Source organism: Protopterus annectens, chromosome 7.part0, assembly GCF_019279795.1.
Source record: "Protopterus annectens isolate FY-2018-M chromosome 7.part0, PAN1.0, whole genome shotgun sequence".
NCBI lineage: Eukaryota > Metazoa > Chordata > Ceratodontiformes > Protopteridae > Protopterus > Protopterus annectens.
The window spans coordinates 1,486,254,892-1,486,274,554 of record NC_056739.1 but is presented as its reverse complement, the minus strand read 5'-3'; the positions used below and the strand labels follow the sequence as shown (position 1 = coordinate 1,486,274,554).

At 41.0% G+C, this 19,663-nt stretch overlaps 1 protein-coding gene across 2 annotated transcripts in view; it reads right to left on the bottom strand.

The window, feature by feature from the left end:
- MTMR14 (myotubularin related protein 14) overlaps positions 1-19,663 on the bottom strand; it is a 1,239,106-nt gene that overhangs the window by 949,319 nt on the left and 270,124 nt on the right. For both annotated transcript variants that reach the window (XM_044078037.1, XM_044078038.1), the window contains exon 6: positions 18,346-18,468. In XM_044078037.1, coding sequence (XP_043933972.1) covers positions 18,346-18,468 — 123 coding nt within the window. The remainder of the gene's footprint in view (positions 1-18,345; positions 18,469-19,663) is intronic.

Here is a 19,663-nt window from a genome sequence, read left to right as displayed (position 1 = left end):
TGAATCTTGTGCAGAACGTTTTGAATGAGAGGAAGAGGGGAATGCATAAAGAAACATCCCCTTCCATGAGAGACATCAGGTGTCCACCCTCCAAACCAAAGGATCTGAGACTCTGGCACAAAGAAGAGGGACGTCTGTTCAGAGGGGAGGCAAAAAGATCCAATAGGGGAGTACCCCACTGATGGGCCAAGTCTGGAAACACATCCCTATGCCCCCCCCCCCCGCTTGTTTACAGAACAGAGGACTGTGGTGTTGTCCGTAAACACTTTCAGAGGTCAGAGGATGGAAAGTCTGTAGAGCCGGAATGAGAGGCCTCATTTTTATTTTTATTATTTATTTATTGACATTTGTTGACCGTGAGTGTCCGACTGGATGTAGGTCCATTTTCAGTGGAGGCCCGGGAAGAAAAGCTCCACAGTTAAAATAAACAGACAGTAGTTACATTGGATTACATAGTGATTAACAATTTGATTAACATAGCAATTAATTACAAACATATTTACAGATGAAGAACACAGTACATCAGTAGACAACTACAATCTTTATCTGCGAAGTACATAACAGACATTAACAAATGTTACAATAAGAAGTTCCTGCTGTATAAGTACTAGGCTTATGAGCATCTGAGCTTGCAATAATCAATGTAGTTAGTGGGGTGGAAAGAAAGGTAGTGGTTGGATGAGGTGGGTGATATTAGAGTGGGAGTTGCAAGGGCATAGTCAGCATGTTTTTAGGTGCGCATTTAGTAAAGTTTTGAAGTGGGTGCATGATGGTACGGAGGTAATTGTGGGTGGGAGGAAGTTCCATAATTTGGCTATGGCGCAAGAGAATAGTGCTTCACCAGCAGAGTTATTGGCTTTAGTGATCTGCAAGTGATTTTTGTTGCTGCATCTTAGTGGTCTGGTGGTGCGATAGGGTTGGAGTAGATTCTGGACGGATGGGACATTTAGTGGATGGTTTACTAGTTTGTGGGCGAGTGAGAGTTGATACCATTGAAGGAGGTGAGGGAGTTCAAGCCAGCCCAGTTCAGCAAGTGAGAGACAGTGGTGACTATGGTAGGATGCCCCTGTGGCAAATTTGCTGATTTTGTTGTAGCAGGTGTCTATAGCTTGTTTAGATAGCACTGCCTTAGGTTGGTATATATTGGAGAGGCATAAAGTACAATGGAGATAAGGTGGGAATTTGCTATTGAAATCTTTGCTGCTTTGGTGAGAAGTTGCTTATTTCTGTATAACGCTCCTAGTTTTTTGTGGACTTTTTTTATGGTCATGGATATTTGAATGTCAAATTTTAGTTTATTGTCTATTTCCACTCCTAGCAATTTGGTGTGTTCAGTTGGGTATATAGTGGTGTTGTCTTTTGCTGTGATGTTACAGTGAGAGTTGTTTTGAGTATGTTTGGTGGATTGGAAGATGAGTTGTTTAGTTTTGTTTGGGTTGAGTATTAACTGGGCATCGGATAACCATGTTTCAACAAAGGAGAAGGCTTCCTGTGTGACTTTTTGTAGTTTGGGTAGGGACTAGACTGAGCAGATGATGGTCGAGTCATCTGCGTATTGTATGAGTGTGCCACGTTTGGTGGCAGAGGCTAGATTATTGGTAAAAACAGAGAAGAGTAGGGGTCCAAGGATGGATCCTTGGGGAACCCCTATGGAGACAGGTAGTTGGGGAGATATTCATTTCCTTGACATTGACATGCTCCTTCCTTTGAGAAGGAGACCAAAGACTGTGCACCTTCTTTGATGCAAAAGTTGCTCCTCAACCTGTGTCTGAGGCATCTGTGAACAACTTTTGAGTTGGTTGAACCTGATGAAGAGGAAGGCCTGGATTCAGAGAAAAAATGCTGAATCCAAAGAAGCTCTGACTTCAGGCATGGGAGAAGAGAAAGTACAAACTCTAGGGGAAGAACATGCTGCATCCAAACAGATTTTAGATACCAATTAAACATGTTCATGTGAAGTTTTGCCAAGGGCACCATAGGTATTGTGGATTAGATGGAAGAGACAGTAGACTGCGGAAGAAGGAAGTGAGACAGAATCTTTTCTGGTGGAAGAAAAGCCATCATGAGATCTATTCTTAGTCTGCACCCTAGGAAAATTTGATCCTGAGAAGAAGAATGATTTTTTGAAATTTTCTGCAAATCCCTACCTTTGCAAGGGAGAGATGGCAAACTGCAGATTTTGAATTAACTGTTCTGGAAAAGGAGCCAGAAAAAGGAGATTGTCCAGGTATGGACATATCTGAATACCTCTGATCCTGCAATAAGCAATCACAGGAGCCAAACACTTTGTAAATACCCTTGGGGCAGTAAATAGACCAAAGGGCAAGGCAGTATCCATCCTTGAAGGACACGGAACAAGAAAGAGATATGTAAGCTCCTTGATCATATCTTTTTGCAGTCTCGTAAAATGTGCCAAGTAATTCAGCAACCTGAGGGCAAAGGTCGCTGAAGCATAAATACGCTTTCCAAAGGACTCTGTTCTGCCAATTCCTTCTTTGTAGCTGCTGCCACAACCATGGCCATTAACTGATACTCCCTTGATCCAGTGTGCATAGTCTTTGGCGGGGGGCTAGAATTTCATCTGGTCTTTGGGTATTGGTTCAACAGTGGCTAGCACCTTCCACTCCCGCTGACAGCCAGGGTCAATGAGCTCATCAGATGGTGGTGGGGGGGGGGGCACGCAAGAAGTAGATGGGCCATACCTGACAGCCTCCAGGAACAAAGTTTCCTCCTGGGAGGGGGTTTCATTAGACCAACCACCTTTTTATTTCAGGAGCTCTAGGATGTCTCCAAATGAGACATCGTCCGGTGGTGATCTCTGGGACATCTCCCCATCATCAAAATCATTGTCCAATGTGAGAAATTCCTGAGGGGAACCTAAGCGCCTCCTCTTACATATCCTCTTTCAGAGGACTTCCTCAGTGGGGTGCTCTGGGGAAGTGTTGGAAGAGATAACATCCTGACAGACTGTCTGGAGGCTCATTCCGGTTGGCTGTCCCAGTGCAAGAGATGATTGGGGCTCAGAGCAAAGTAGAGTATGAGGCAGGATTGACTGATCCAAGGGGGCAGGAATGTCTCTTCTCTACCCATGGAGAAAACCCTCTACACAACCCTGAAAGGCAGAATGCCCAGGGGAAACAGAAGTCAACGGTTCCAAAGTGGGAACCTGCTAGATCATCAGCTACTGCAACCCTACCAGCTCTCCACCAGAGGAGGGGATCGGACCCTTGCTAGCCAGCGCTGAGGTTCTGAGGGGAAGAGATGGCTCCAAATGTTTCACAGTTGACGCCAAACCATCAGATCCAGAACCGAAGCTTCAGCTGCGAGAGTCCTCCTTACAAATTAATTGGTGCTGGCTGGCTCAGGGGAGCCATCGGAGTCAAAGAAAATACAATCTTCGGATCCAAAGTAGACACCACCAGGGGTCTCGAATCCAATGGTTTTGAAAGCAAAGGTCGATTTGGAGGACGAGATACCAGACAGGAAGTGGACAGATGTCAGTTCCCAGGCCCAGCAGGGGTCGGAGCCAGGAGAACCCCCACCTGTATCTGTGCTCTGAGGAACTTTTTCCAGAAGTCTTTCAGAAGTAGACTTGGACAGGATGATGAGGAATGAAAAGAGGACATTGTGGAAGGAGGCCTAGAATGCCTTTGAGGCAAACTCTAAGATGAGAGATGGAAGCCTGGATGGAATCAGATCTGATACAAAACGTGGAGTATGGATCCGAGGAGACTTAGGTTTCTGAACTGTTGGATCTGAAACAGACACATGAATCTTGGTGGGAGGCTCAACTGAAGCAGCCGAACCAGAAACAGAGGAGTGATCTGGAGACCTTTTCAGTAATCAAGGTATCAGTTTTACTTCTAACTTTTTTTAGAGGGGGTTTGAGCCCTAGCCACCGAAAATGTAGAGGACAAAAGACCTCGCAAAATGAACTTGTCTCTGCGACCCGTCAAGGCCCAGGATTTAAAACCAGAACGGATCGCACAGTCCACATCAAGATGTGCCAGACCCAGACACTGCATGCATACCCTGTGGGCATCTGAGTTTGGCAGCTTGTGCCCACAGGAATCATTTTTTAAAACCAAAACTTTTGTCTGATATCTTAACCCAAAGTGTAAACCACCACCAAACAAACAGCAAAGTAGTAAAGTCTGTTAGGAAAACTAACTTAATAAAAACTATAAAGAATTTCCTTTTTTATTTTTTATAAACTACAAAGAAAGAGAAAGGAAAAACTACCAACAATGGTTAAAAGGAGTACTGAGAGAGAAGAGTGCAAAGAGATACCATGAGAAGTACCAAACAATGGTGGCTGAAGAAAGGAAAAAAAGAAATCTAATACAGTAAACTATGGGAGAGAGGAAAAAGAAAGGGGCTAGACAAAAGTTAACTAACCCCAAACCTTGAAAGATGGAAATATCCAGCGAACACTCAAATGCTTAAGCGCTAAGGAATCTGCATCTGATACCCAATGGTGGCAAACGAGATCGGAGGGCCGTTAAGTTGGCAGAGCATTATGCATAAAAAGGAGGAGCTTGAGGTTCTAGGATCCGATTATCTGGTAGAGTGGCCAAGTTGAGTCTCAGATCTGTCCCCATCCACTGAGGAATGAATAAAAAAGACATCATCTGATTAAATGTTTACTTCTGTAATGAAATCCCCCATACTGATTCTGCTGTCTTTTTTCTCCTAAATGATCTAAAACATTGTCCTATAAGCTTCAAGAGTAAATATAAAACCTTTGGTGCTGATTACATGTGTGTTCAAAAGCGAAACAAAACTATAAAAGTCGTCACCTTCTCTACACTGATGACACAACACAACACTAACCTGGACATCCAGGGATCAGTTTTTATTCCCACTACTCACATGACACAGACAAAGTGTAAGCATCTCCCTCTCATGCTAGCACTGCTTCTCTCTTTCTTCCCAATACTTAACACTCATCTGCAGCTTCTACCTCTCTCTCATTTTGTACTTTCAGCAGTTTCATCCTTTCAGGTGTCTTGAACTATGGTGTTTCATCTCTAGTCCAAACCATTTTAATTCAGGCTATATTCGGAGGTCATCTGGTGAGGAACTGAACTGCTTTGTTGCAAGATCTGCACTCAACTGTCTGTCTCTGCTTTCAGGGTACCAGCCTCTCTGCTACAGCAAAAGCACTTTTCAGTTCATCCTTGGTAATAACAGCAAGCTGGATTGCTTTCTTTAACCAGCTGTAACCCTGACATTTTTTCATATCCTACAGAACTCACTTTCACTAGTTTTCCAACTACTCTGTTGAAAAATAAGAAAACCTGCTGTGCAAGACATACAGCAGCAAGGATACACAAACTTTATGATGACTAAATGGTTTAGAAAGCTATACAGGTACAGTTGACAAACCTCCCCACTGCCATAATATAATGTGACAGCACAAGCTTTACATACATACCAGTGGCATTACCTAATATGTGATGAGTAAGGGTACAGTCAGCCATGGTGGTGCAGCAATTAGTGCTGTCACCACACACCAAGAGGTTCTCCAGTTCAATTCCCGGCTGGAGTGCCTTCTGTGCGGAGTCTGCATGTCCTCCCTGCGGTCAAGTGAGTTTTTAAAGACATGCAGTATGTGTGTGTGTGTGTGCGCATGTGCCTTCTATGAAGGTTGGGTGCCGGGCTGGCAACTTGACACCGTAAAAACTCCACTGCCAATCAATCTGCGGACCGATAATCTGCTCTGGAGACCCCTAATGAGAAAAGCCAAAAGACATTACTTTTAATGAGCAATTAAATTAATCCACACTGCTTTAAGTCAATGGAAGAGGGGACTCACCTTAACAGCATAAAGCAAATGTGCTTTGATGTCTTCAGTAACATCCCTGCCAGCTGCACCCAAAAGTACAGCTGCACATTGGTCATTATCCCTGGTTTCCTAAGACTTCCATCAACAGCAAACTGAATCCAGTATCTTCCAAAGCAATCCTGCCACAAGTAACAAACTTGTTCACACACACACACACACCCCTTCCAAAATGGAGATAAATAGTAACTCTACAGTAAAATCACAACCTCCCTTTGCCCTTAAAATAAACCAACCTTTCAATATTTTAAACAGTAGCATTTAGCTCTGATCAGTCAGTCTTTGACAGGCAGATACCAAACAGTTGCCAGTAGAGAAGATTCTTCTGGTCACACATAAATAAATCATTATTGCTTCTAAACAGTACACTGTGACTGTTTTATATTTCCTGAAAACTATCCCGTGAGAAAGACTGCAATAAATTAACTTATGGCAGCCTGGTTGTCCCAAAGCATACTCATCTACAGTGCTTATTCTGCTTTGATGAAATCATTAAAAACTGCAGGAACAGTGCTTTTAATAAGAAAACAAATGAAGAGCAAAAACTTCTTTCATCGAGTGTTACGGACTACTTTTAGAAGCAAATAAAAACAAACTTTTAGTACTGCTGTAGTACTCAGTGTGAAATGACACACACCAAAGCTAAGAGAAATGACCTTTTAGTTTGGGCTGCAAGATAGCCAAGTATGTGCGCAGTGTATGTGAAAGCAGTCTGCCACAATCACACCTGCTTGTGATTATTCCATGAGGAAGGCAGTGACACAAAGACACAGAACTTCTGGGGGGGGGGGGGACTATCCTAATAAAACTGCCCATCAAATACTAACAGTTTCAGCTGGGATCTTTAATGCAGGTCTTCGATACAGGCACAAGTGACTGAAAATACACAGTACCACCACATGGGAAGGAAAAGTAAATGGCCTTGTAGACATTGGTATCTGCATGCTCAAGTTCTGAAGACCGTAGACATTGGTTTTGCTGTTCTGCTTGTTGGTCTTCAGGACTTGAGCAAGCCAAAACTGAAGTACAGACTAAGGTAAGGGAATGTCTACATGTTCTGGCTGCTGAAACACTCATCAAAATAAGATTATCTCTGCTCATTGGAAAAAGCTCAGCCTTGAAATTAATGAACAACCAAGAAAAAAGGAAAATAACTATTCTGGGATCCATGACAGTGGATCCTGACATGCCTTTTGAAGCAGGTCTTTGTATAAAAAAAAAAAAAAATTCGTAGGACTGAAGTACAAACAACCTTCATGTTGAAAAATTGAGCAATCCTCTTCTTGAACTCAGGAATAAGTGAATAAGTTACAGCCATGATCACAAATTATTTGTCTTATGCCACACTGAGCAGTGGGAAGAGGTAAAGGCATGGGGTTAATCGTCATCTGATTCTGAATCTTAATATGCACAGAATGCTCATATATGGTCCATCCCAAAGGTACAGCTAAAGAAGGTGAATCAGACATTTTCCATTTACTATTTCTATGGGGACTTGTACCACAGAATATGGTTTTCTGGTGCGACCTTCACGGGCTCCAAGACTTATGACATCTGCAGAGAAGCTGAGAGACTCAAGGTACACAATCCTTTTATCTTGTACCCATGTTTGCCCAGATCCCATAAAGCAAAAAAATATTGATATGAGCACAGAGCATATGACCAACTACTGATACACTAATAACGGATCAAACTAATACGGCCTACACAGGAGCTCCAATGATGCCAATAAAGGTCAGAGAACAGAAGCACACTGGACAGGCATTGAGATTTGAAATTATACTGTTCTAGAAATGGTAAAGGTTGTGACCAACACTGAGTGATTGGGACCCTATCGAATAATACTACATACTGGTTTACCACCCTGCAGAATTTCTTACTGGAACTTTCAAGGTCGAACTCTCTCTTACACATAACTCTGACATCTTTTGCAGTGCTTTACAGAGCAGGCTTTCCTGTCCTGGGTTAGTAGCTAGTTTAGAAGTACATACAGTGATCACCACAGCGAGTTCCAACTGCTGTTAATTGGTCATAGGCAGTAAAAGCTTTTTAAGTACTAAGTTTAAACTTTATGGATCCTTTGCTGACCAGGTTAGTTCCATTATTTAGGGGTAGACGCAAGGTGGTATTTCTGCTAAATTTGCCACAGCATTGCGGAATTCCAGTTGCTATTTTCATCAGGTGCTGTGGGACATTTCACCTGTTTAACAGGAATGCAGCACCTCCCTAATGTTGCACTGTAGTGCTAGCAATCCAATCAACTTGAGTGAACAGAAGCCACAGCCTTCTGGTCTTCCAGTACCAAAGGTGTGTACTACCTATTTTGCCACTGACATCTTCAACTCTGCTTATCAGAATAGCTGGACCCGTTTTACTACTTGTGCTGCCTGTGTTGTAACTCCTTATTCTTTATCTTTTCTGATGTTTAAAATTTCTGTTGACAAAGTTAATAGTGACTTCAAATGGGTGCCAAAATTTGATTCGACTCGAACGTGTGATCCCAGAGTTTTATATTTAAATATCAATACTGGAGTATTTGTGGGTTTTTTCCTTTCCCCATCATACAGCAATTTCAGTGCTACTATATATCAGGAGGAAGTTGGTGAGAGAGTAATGGTGTCCATCCCCCTCCAATCCTTTTACCCATACCAAATATCATTCTGTTTTGACAAGTGCTGGCTTTTGTGACGGCACATATTGGCTACTCACAAAAAAAGTTCCAATTCAATCAATAAGCCTTTTCTAACATTTGTCCTTTGCTGCTTGGTTGAATCTAGTGCAATTATCACAGTTCTCAAGGCAATGTCCTTCCCAACACACAATACAAAAACAATGTTTGCCATAAGCACTCTTACTAACATATTTCTGGGAAGCATTAATACTGTTCTGGCTAAAATAAATCCTAGGTAACATTGAAATAGTACTGACTGAACCATGAATGACTATCAGAAGAAAAAAAATTGAAAAAAACATGAAAGCAAAATTTGAAGTCATAATGCAAAAATGAAAGTAAGAATTTGTATACCATCAAAAGCAAAATGTAGCCAAATAATCAACTGCAGATAACACCAGTCACTGCGGATGCACAAGCCAGTGCATTTCTTTGTGCCGGTCCCAAGCCCAGATAAATGGGGAGGGTTGCGTCAGGAAGGGCATCCGGCGTAAAATTTTGCCACATCACACATGCAGAAAACTGTACAGAAATACATACCGATCAGTCGAGGCCCGGGTTAACAACGACCGCCACCAGTACTGTTGGCCAGCAGGGTGCTGGCAGAAACTGGGCTACTGTTGGCCGAAGGACGAGAAGAGGCGAAAGGCACGCCCGAAGGCAGGTAAGGGCTAGGACTGTGATAGTGAGGGTCGGAACTTTGAATGTTGGCAGTATGACTGGTATAGGGAGAGAGCTAGCTGATATGATGAACCAAAGGACGGTTGGTATATTGTGTGTGCAAGAGACCAGATGGAAGGGGAGCAAGGCTAGGTGTATCGGAGGCAGTTTCAAATTGTTTTATCATGGTGTGGATGGGAGGAGAAATGGCGTAGGCATTATCCTGAAGGAAGAGTATGCTAAGAGTCTTTTGGTGGTGAAAAGAGTGTCGGATAGAGTGATGTTTATGAAGCTGGAAATTGATGGTGTAATGATGAATGTTGTTAGTGCATATGCTCCACAAGTTGGGTGTGCGATGGATGAGAAAGAAAACTTTTGGAGTGAGTTGGATGAAGTGGTGATGACTGTACCCAAGGGTGAGAGACTGGTGATTAGAGCAGATTTCAATGGGCATGTTGGTGAAGGGAACAGAGGGGACGAGGAAGTGATGGGTAGGTATGATGTTAAGCAAAGGAATGCAGAAGGTCAGATGGTAGCGGATTTTGCAAAAAGGATGGACATGGCTGTGATGAATACGTATTTTGACAAGAGGGAGGAGCATAGGGTGACATACAAGAGTGGAGGAAGATGCACACAGGTGGATTATATCTTATGTAGAAAGGGCAATCTGAAGGAGATTGGAGACTGTAAAGTGGTGGCAGGGGAAAGTGTAGTTAGGCAGCATAGGATGGTGGTTTGTAGGATGACAATGGTGATCAAGAGGAGGAGGATGAGTGTGAGGGCAGCACCAAGGATCAAATGGTGGAAATTGAAAAAGGGTAATTATGAGGTGATGTTCAGGGAAGAGTTAAGACAGGCACTGGGTGGCAGTGAAGAGTTACCGAATAGCTGGGTAACTACAGCAGAGCTAGTAAGAGAGATGGCTAGAAGGGTACTTGGTGTGACATCTGGAAAGAGGAAGAAGGACAAGGAGACCTGGTGGTGGAATGAAGAAGTACAGGAGAGTATACAGAGAAAGAGGTTGGCGAAGAAGAAGTGGGACTGTCAAAGAGATGAAGAAAGTAAACAAGAGTATAAGGAGATGAGGTGCATGGCAAAGAGAGAGGTGGCGAAGGCTAAGGATAAGGTGCATGAAGAGTTGTATAAAAGCTTGGACACTAAGGAGGGAGAAAAGGACCTGTACCAATTGGCTAGACAGAGGGACCAAGCTAGTAAAGATGTGCAGCAATTAAGGGTGATAAAAGGATAATGAGGGAAACGTACTCACCAGCGAGGAGAGTGTGTTGAGCACATGGAAAGAGTACTTTGAGGGGTTGATGAATGAAGAGAATGAGAAGGAGAGAAGGTTGGATGATGTGCGGATAATGAATCATGAAGTGCAGTGGATTAGCAAGGAGGAAGTAAGGATAGTTATGAAGAGGATGAAGAACGGAAAGGCTGTTGGTCCAGATGACAAACCTGTGGAAGCATGGAGGTGTTCAGGTGAAATGCCAGTGGAGTTTTTAACTAGATTGTTTAATGAAATCTTGGAAAGTGAGAGGATGCCTGAGGAATGGAGAAAAAGTGTTTTGGTACCGATTTTTAAGAATAAGGGTGATGTGCAGAGCTGTAGTAACTACAGAGGGATTAAACTGATCAGTCACAGCATGAAGTTATGGGAAAGAGTAGTGGAAGCTAGGTTAAGAAGTGAGGTGATGATTAGTGATCAGCAGTATGGTTTCATGCCAGGAAAGAGCACTACAGATGCGATGTTTGCTCTGAGAGTGTTGATGGATAAGTACAGAGAAGGTCAGAAGGAGTTGCATTGTGCCTTTGTGGATTTAGAGAAAGCATATGACAGGGTGCCTAGAGAGGAGTTGTGGTATTGTATGAGGAAGTCGGGAGTGTCAGAGAAATATGTAAGAGTGGTACAGGATATGTACGAGGGTAGTGTGACAGCGGTGAGGTCTGCGGTGGGAGTGACGGATGCGTTTAAGGTGGAGGTGGGATTACATCAAGGATCAGCTCTGAGCCCTTTCTTATTTGCAATGGTGATGGACAGGTTGACAGATGAGATCAGACAGGAGTCCCCGTGGACTATGATGTTTGCACATGACATTGTGATCTGTAGTGAGAGTAGGGAACAGGTGGAGGAGACCCTGGAGAGGTGGAGATATGCTCTAGAGAGAAGAGGAATGAAGGTCAGCAGGACTAAGACAGAATATATGTGTGTGAATGAGAGGGAGGATAGAGGAACGGTGAGGATGCAGGGAGTAGAGGTGGCGAAGGTGAATGAGTTTAAGTACTTGGGATCAACAGTTCAGAGTAATGGTGAGTGTGGAAGAGAGGTAAAGAAGAGAGTACAGGCAGGATGGAGTGGGTGGAGAAGAGTGTCAGGAGTGATTTGTGACAGACGAGTACCAGTAAGAGTGAAAGGGAAGGTCTACAAAAGGGTAGTGAGACCAGCTATGTTATACGGGTTGGAGACAGTGGCATTGTCAAAAAGGCAAGAGTCAAAGCTTGACGTGGCAGAGTTGAAGATGTTAAGATTTGCACTGGGTGTGACGAGGATGGACACGATTAAGAATAAGTATATTAGAGGGTCAGCCCAGGTTGGAAGGTTTGGAGACAAAGCCAGAGAGGCAAGATTACATTGGTTTGGACATGTGCTGAGGAGGGATGCAGAGTATATGGGGAAAAAGATGCTAAGGATGAAGCTGCCAGGTAACAGGAAAAGAGGAAGGCCTAAGATAAGGTTTATGGATGTGGTGAGAGAGGACATGCAGGTGGTTGGTGTGACAGAGCAAGATGCAGAGGACAGGAGGAAATGGAAACAGTTGATCTGCTGTGGCGACCCCTAATGGGAGCAGCCGAAAGAAGAAGAAGAAGAAGAAGAAGAAAACACTAGTCACTGCAGATTTTACGCGAGACTTGTGCAATTCTATGTTACAAACAATAACAGCATAAAATAGGTACTGACCTTCAAAGTATCCACACATTACACTGTGAATGTGGTAAGGAAACCCTTACTTTACAACTTACAGAACAAATGACACTACCAAAGAATGAAGATGGCACAGTGAATAGTTTGAGTCTGATTCTTGTTCAGCAAAAAAAGTGGAAGAATGTAGGAAGGACTTCCAATTTAAGTACACACAATGGCTGACACACAGGAGACAATCAAAATTTGTACAAATCCACTAAAGAATGTCTATATGCGAGCTGCACTAACACTAGCCCTGACTGCCAAGCACATGTAAACAAACTATGAATGCACCAGAGACACCAGAAGAAACAGTAACAGTCAATTCTGACAAAAAAGTGAATGAGGCCTGCAATAGAAGCAGACACAGGAGTTGCATTTAGTCAGGAAGAAGCCATGGATCTATATCACAGCAATCATTATCTGAAAGTTTAGATCCCATAATCTACATTCATCTAGCTTTTTACATACTAAGGACAAGGCAAAGGTGCCATGTGCCGGTGGCTACTGCTGGTCAAACATAAGTGAACATTTACTGGTTCAGCATATACATGTCTAAGATGCACATCAGATGTTTGTCCAAGAATGTTAAGTACTTCCAGTCTCAGACAAATCACTACCAAAGACATTACCCAATATATTCCTTGTGAGATTATTTCTGATTTCTCTGCATCAGCACACAAGAAGGCTTGACAAAAATAAATACTAAATTAAAAATCCAAAGAAAATGCACTACAAGTTACTGCCTACAAACCAGCAATTTCATAAGTCTGTGTCAGTGGCGGCGCATGATATCGGACTGCAGGACTGCAGCCCCCCCAGCTGTGAACAACAATGGTACAATCCAATATCCAATAACTTCCTCACATAGAAAGTGAATCCAGACTGCTGCCTTAGATTCAGGAAGAACGCAGCAGACTGCTGATGCCCCAGAAGTCTATGTGGTGCTAACCGCATAGACTGGAAGGGGATCGGACTGCAAGGTCAGCAGTCTTGGAACACTTGCAAACAGGAACCGGGAAACCAGAAGTGTGCATACCGGCCCACACGAATGCAGGCGAGGATGAATGAAGCTGTTTGGATTTTACTTTTGCAGAGCCAGCCAGCTTTGGATTTTATCATTGCAGGTACGCTGTGAATGCAGACGAGGATAAATCTGGATTTATGTTTGCAGAGCCAGCTTTGGATTTTAACATTGCAGGTGCATTATCGTACTCACACAGCTTAACTTTGGTGTGTGTGAAATGCCCCAGTTGATTTATACTGGTGGCTATAGAGAGAACTCAGGATACCTGCTGGTGGTGGTTAGAGAATACCTCAGGCTTGAACCCTGTACACCCTGGGTTCAGGTAACAAGAGCCTGAATTCCCTACCCACCACCAACTGTGAAACTTTTGCAGATTTTTGCCTCATATTTTGTTCTGTTCATCATAAAATCTGTGGTTTCTGAATTTTTAATTCCTTAGATAGTTGATGGTGCAGTGGTAGCATAGTTGCCTCACAGCCAGAGATCCTCTGATTTGATTCTTGGCTGGGGTGCCTTCTGTTTGAGTCTGCACATCCTCCCTGTGTTTCTGTGTGGGTTTGCTCAGGTGTCCTCCCATGTTACAAAGATATGTGTCTGCAGTATTTCTCCCTGGGCCTCTGCTGAAAATTGGCTTTTGGTCCAAGTCAGACATTCCTGGTTAACAAATGTTAAATAAATAAAAGTGACAGGCCATTTGAATTTTAGACTTCATATTCTTCAGAAAGTACAGAGTAACACAAAACCTTTTATTCTAGCAATTTTCTAAGTTTATAAGATGAATATTTGAAATTTGTCCCTATTTTGGGGACTGTATTCCCCCTCTATTGGCTTCGTCCAGGTTTTTTGCGCTAAGGTTGAGAGCTATGGTGAGAACTGAATTCACTGAATATGTTTGAGGACTGTATTCCCCTATTACTGGCTTTGTCCAGGTGTTTTGTGCTAAGAGGTTGAAAGCTATGGTGAGAACTGAATTCACTAAAAGGTAGCCATTTAAGTTTCAGTCTTCCTCTCTTTCATAAAACAGCTGATTTGGTATAGTGGTATATTGCTCTGACTGTTTTGCACAGGGTCCTAGGTTCAAGACTTGGAAGTGAAATGTATGGTGGTAACACACCATTTTATATTAGCAACTTTCCAAGATTATAAAAGCAAGGTTTAAAATGTGTCCCTGTTTTTTTGGCTTTTGCCCCTCCCCCCAATAAATTTTGGCTTTTTCCAGATTTCTTGTGCTGCAAAGTTGAGAGATACAGTTGAGTGCCAAGTAGATTTTACAAGGAGCTGAGAGCTGCAGGAGTAGAGAAGTTTAGTGCTGCTTATGCCAAGTCTGCTTGCATCGTTAATAGCACAACATATAGTGTTACTTGCTTTTGATGAAGAAGGCTGTGGGTTCTACTCCCACAGGGTGTGGATGCTGCAGTACTGAGACTGTCCTCATTGACGAAGATACAGGCATTATATTTGTAGATGAAACAATGAAATATAAAATTGTTTGCTAGCAGCAACCTCTTCATTAGTTACATATCTCTTTAATGTGGAATTTTATTGAAGACTTACTTCTGCAGAGATTGTGCATATTTACTGATACTGGTGGATTGTAGAAGTTTGAGTAGACTTTTATGATGGAAATGTTCTCAACTGGGCAATTTTGTCATTACTGGTGCATGCATTTTGTTTCATTGTTTACTGGAAAATGTTCAAAACAATAAATTTAAAACACCCTCTAACAACTGTACTGTATTATACAAGGAATATAACTTAATACAATCAGGAAGGTGTATCACACAACACATGTATGTCATCTGTGCAAGGAGCCTATCATTTGAAAACAGCCCAAAGTTAATCTTTATACTAGCCAAATGTATTTTTTTGAATGTGGATTTCAATGCTGTTTCAATGAATGTGAGTTTTCAAGGGCAGAGAAGTTTTAACACTAAGTCTATTTTCATTGTGAGACTGCACTGCATTGCTTAGCAGATGTCTTAGTGTTAGGGCTGTAAAATGCAAAATAAAACTTTCAAATGAAATCCAAATCATCGTAGAAGTAAAGCAGTATGCACATTACAGTGTTTATAGTAAACGGGGCAAAATAGCCAAGTAATGGAACACTGGAATGGCTGCAGGGGGGAGGCTCCATTCAACCATGACTTTGTGAGGGGGAAGGGCGGCAAACTCAAAGACAGCCCAGGCTAAACTATACCTCTCAACTGTCCAGATTTTCACAGAATTAATAGATTTTTGCTTTTTTTTTGTTTGCTCCTCATAAGATTTGTGGTTTTCAGGCAAATCATTTAGGAATTAGGTCACTAAATAATGACAGACATTGAGTTTCAGACTTCATAACCTTCAGAAAAATGCATGCTAAAGCAAGACCTGGTATTCTATCAACTATGTTTATACAAGAGCAACATTTAGTACTGTTTATATGTTACCCCAATATATTTGACCTTGTCCACATTTCCTGCATTAACAGGTTGAGAGGTACGTGCAAATAAATTGCTTTATAGAATTAGGCATATCCAAACCTCTCAACTGTCCCCAAATTTGGCTCAAAATGTTGTTCTCCCTCTAATAATCCTTCCACAAAATGGAAATTTTGGAAGAAAATGTGGAGGGTTTGCAATTAATAAATAACTGTAATAATCCGATTTATAGATTACTTTAATTTCAAAAATGCATGTAGATTTGTTTATTTTGTCAGCTGCTCAAGTTAACAGTGCTAATATTACAAAAAGTGTCCTTTCTTTAACAGGTTCCCAGCTGTATTGTGTGGCTACTTTATATTTTTGCATCACATTTTTGGTCTATTTTTCATAAAATTGTGGTTTTCTGGCAAATTAGAGGCAAATCATTAAAGACTGAAGTTAGAAAATAATGGCAGACATCGGAGTTTCAGATTTCATACCCTTCAGAAAATTCATACTAATGCAAGACCTACTATTATATTAGAAAGTTTATAAGAGCAATATTTAAATATTGTCCTTATTTTTGGGCCTTTGTTCCACTTCTATGTATGGCTTTGTCCAGACTTCTTGCTTTGAGGTTGAGAGGTATGACAAATTTGTCAGGGCCATCACAGTCATCCAGAGACATTTCAAATTGTGACATACTTGTTGCACCCCACTCCCCCATGTAGTGACTCTGGATGTGTCCAAGCATACTTGCTGCACCCCACTCCCCCATGTAGTGACTCTGGATGTGTCCAAGCAAGGCAAGGAGCAATTATACAGTGCAAGTGTGCAGAGTATCCTGCCATCCAAGGTAGACACAAGTACTACAGTGGCTTTTCATCTGTCCTTGCTTGATTTTGCAGAATGTTCTGGTTTTCTGTCATATTTTTATACTGTTGATTTATGCTTATTATTATTCAGAAAGTGCCCATTCGTCTGTGTTTAAGTAGCAATGCTTTCATGACCATCAGGTAAGCTTGTCTGAGATTGTAAGATGCAAGTAAGCTTTAATAAGCATAATGTTAAAGAATTACCAACATAGAAAGCCTTTTTGTTGTTGCCATGCAGAGAATACTTACATAACTAGATAACGTATAAGCCTTGGGCATTGAAATGCATATGACAGTATTTGTAATAAAGGACAGAATTACAATATTTGGAGACTTGCAGTCATCTTTGCAGGCTTTACCCGTAAACTAAACAGAATGCCAGTCTATCATGTGTGGTCCATAACCTATGCAGTAATCCTTTAAGCAATTTATCTTGCTTGCTGCTCATTTTTTACTTTGATCATGTTTTCCACACGAAACAAGTAGATAGTTGTTGTCAGGCAGCAGGTCTTTTTTGGATAAGAAACATTTTTATAAGTGGGGGTATCACAGAGATTGCTACTTTCAGCATGTTACTTGGTACTTTTATAAAGTTGAATATAAATTATAATAAGAACTGCAGTGCAAGGAGAAGTGGCTTGAGTTGAGTGCTGCTTGTTTTTCTTGTACTCGACTTTGACTGGCATTCCAATAATGTATTTAAAATGTAATTTACCTTTTTATGCCTTGCAACCCTTTTGTTTCCATCTAGATATTAAGCAAGCTGTCATGCAGCCAATGCATTGAAATATTTTTTTTTTCTTCTACACTTCATTTTGTCTTGATTGGACTCTCATTATGACAGTTTGACACCCAGGGCAGCGTATTTATTTAAAGTTCCAATTTCTGTGGTTTTGAGCACAGCTCCTCCCATTTCTAGTTGGCCGAACCCCTTCCCATTGGCCCTACCCATTCAGCTGTCTCTTGCATCCCCCTTGGATTTTAAGTCACCAGCCGCCACTGGTGTTTGTGCGTGCATGCATGCACATGCATCTATACTAATACATGTATGTACACACACACATGCACATACATACATATATATATATATATATATATATATATATATATATATATATATATATACATACACACACACATATATATATATATATATATATATATATACACATACATACATATATATATATATATATATATATATATATATATATATACACATACATATATATATATATATATATATATATATATATATATATAGCAGAAAACCATGACTTTGTTTTAGCTCCTCTTGTTTCATTTCTTCTCTCCTGAGTGACTTTTCTCACTTTAATTCAGTCTGTTGAAACCCCCTCTATGTTCATCACACTCAATATTCATCTCCTAGTCAAGATGTAGTACTCAGTTCTAACAAGTCACTGACATGTCTACTGAGAAAAATCAACTTTCCTGAACTGGAGTGCCTTGTCACTTTTTTGCAGCAAGCAGATTACCTAAGTACAGCCAACATTAACGTTTTGGTTTGAATTTCATTCAGTACTTAAAAAAGAAAAAAAACATGTTCACTTATTTTCTTTTGTTTATATTTTGCTAGGTGAAGCTAAAAAAGTCAGCTACAGATCAGATAATAAATGAATAAACAAATGAATAAATCAAACAATAATGGACAATACACTAGGAAAACCATAAAACCATATTTAATGTATTTTCTTCAGCCAATAATGTGCCCCTGTAGCACTACTTTAGGTGGATTCCAGTAGCTAGAACAAACTGGTAGAGCTCCGTTTAGAACAGCAGCATATTATCCAACCAAAATAAGGCCCTTACTTAATCAATTAGCAGATTTGGTAGACAGATGTATATAAGAAACATACTTTGTACATTATGATTCTTGACTTACTTGAGACCGAATTTCACTTTTTTCTTCTCCACCATAAGGTCACAGATATAATGGATAGACAAATACCGGAGGAGTTTGATGTCATAACCTCTGACTTTATCAAAAAGCTGGGAATCACCATTCCTGCAAAATACACCACAAACCATCAGTTTTCTCTCTCTCTGCTACTCTTTATTATCATATTCTCACATCTCCTATTTTGACAGCTGTAAAGTCTTGTCAGTATCATTCAGGTCAGTTTTCAAGCTTACTACACATTTGTACAAAGGATAAAGTTTATTGCAGTGGGAATCAGAAATAAAGACTGTAGAAGAAGCATAGGGTTAACCAACAATGCTCCATCCAGCAGAAAACATCCAAAAAACTAAACTGAAATAAAGGACAACTTTTGAAATGGACTCGGTCACTCGCCTGGTCAGGATAAAACAGACAAACATTCACAGGTTCTGTTCAAGCAAACACATCAGCAATAAGACTTTAAAAAACTTAAATAAACTTATAAACAGACTGACTACTGCACTCATACATGTTAACACTGGTTGTTCTCTCAAAATGGCACTGCTGCCTGCATGTGCTCAGTATTTATATGCAAGTGCTACATCTGGAAATGCTTCTTAAAAGTGCATACACATGCTCCGATTTACATCCTCCCTCTAAGACACAGTCCTTGTATGAAATAACAGTATTCAATGACATGCAGTTAAACAGAACTAGTTTTATGACATGCAATCATACAAAATTAGACACAGAAAATAGCCATGTCAAAGTAGCTGTGTATTTTACACTAGGTCTTAAAATACGACCTGACCGTGTAACATAAAAGTCAGAACTGGATCTAGAAACGATGATGTCTTCAAGGAATTTTCACCTTTGTGGACAACTGAGACATCATCAGGAAAGCGGTACGAACGCTGTCAGGGTTGCTCAGACAGCTAGTCTGTAGCACAACTACTTATCGTTTCTGATACAGGAAGATGTCTGTGGTTTCTCCTGTACTCTATACCCTCAGATTCCACTAAGTAGAATCTTGGCTCAGTACATATACCTAGAGAACACTTCACTTCCAAATACTCAGATAAACCAAAACGAAGTAATCACCAAGAACGTAAAAATAAATTTTACGTTCTTGGTGATTACTTCGTTTTGGTTTATCTCAGTACATATACCTCTCAGTTCACCAATTTGATCAAAGCCTTTTGCCGTCTGCATCCTCACTGTCGTCTACTTTTAATGGATGAAGAAATCTGCTTGTTTTATCACAGCTGGACTTAGAACACTTCTTAAAAAATTGGGCTTTGATTGCTCTGTTGTTTTTAGC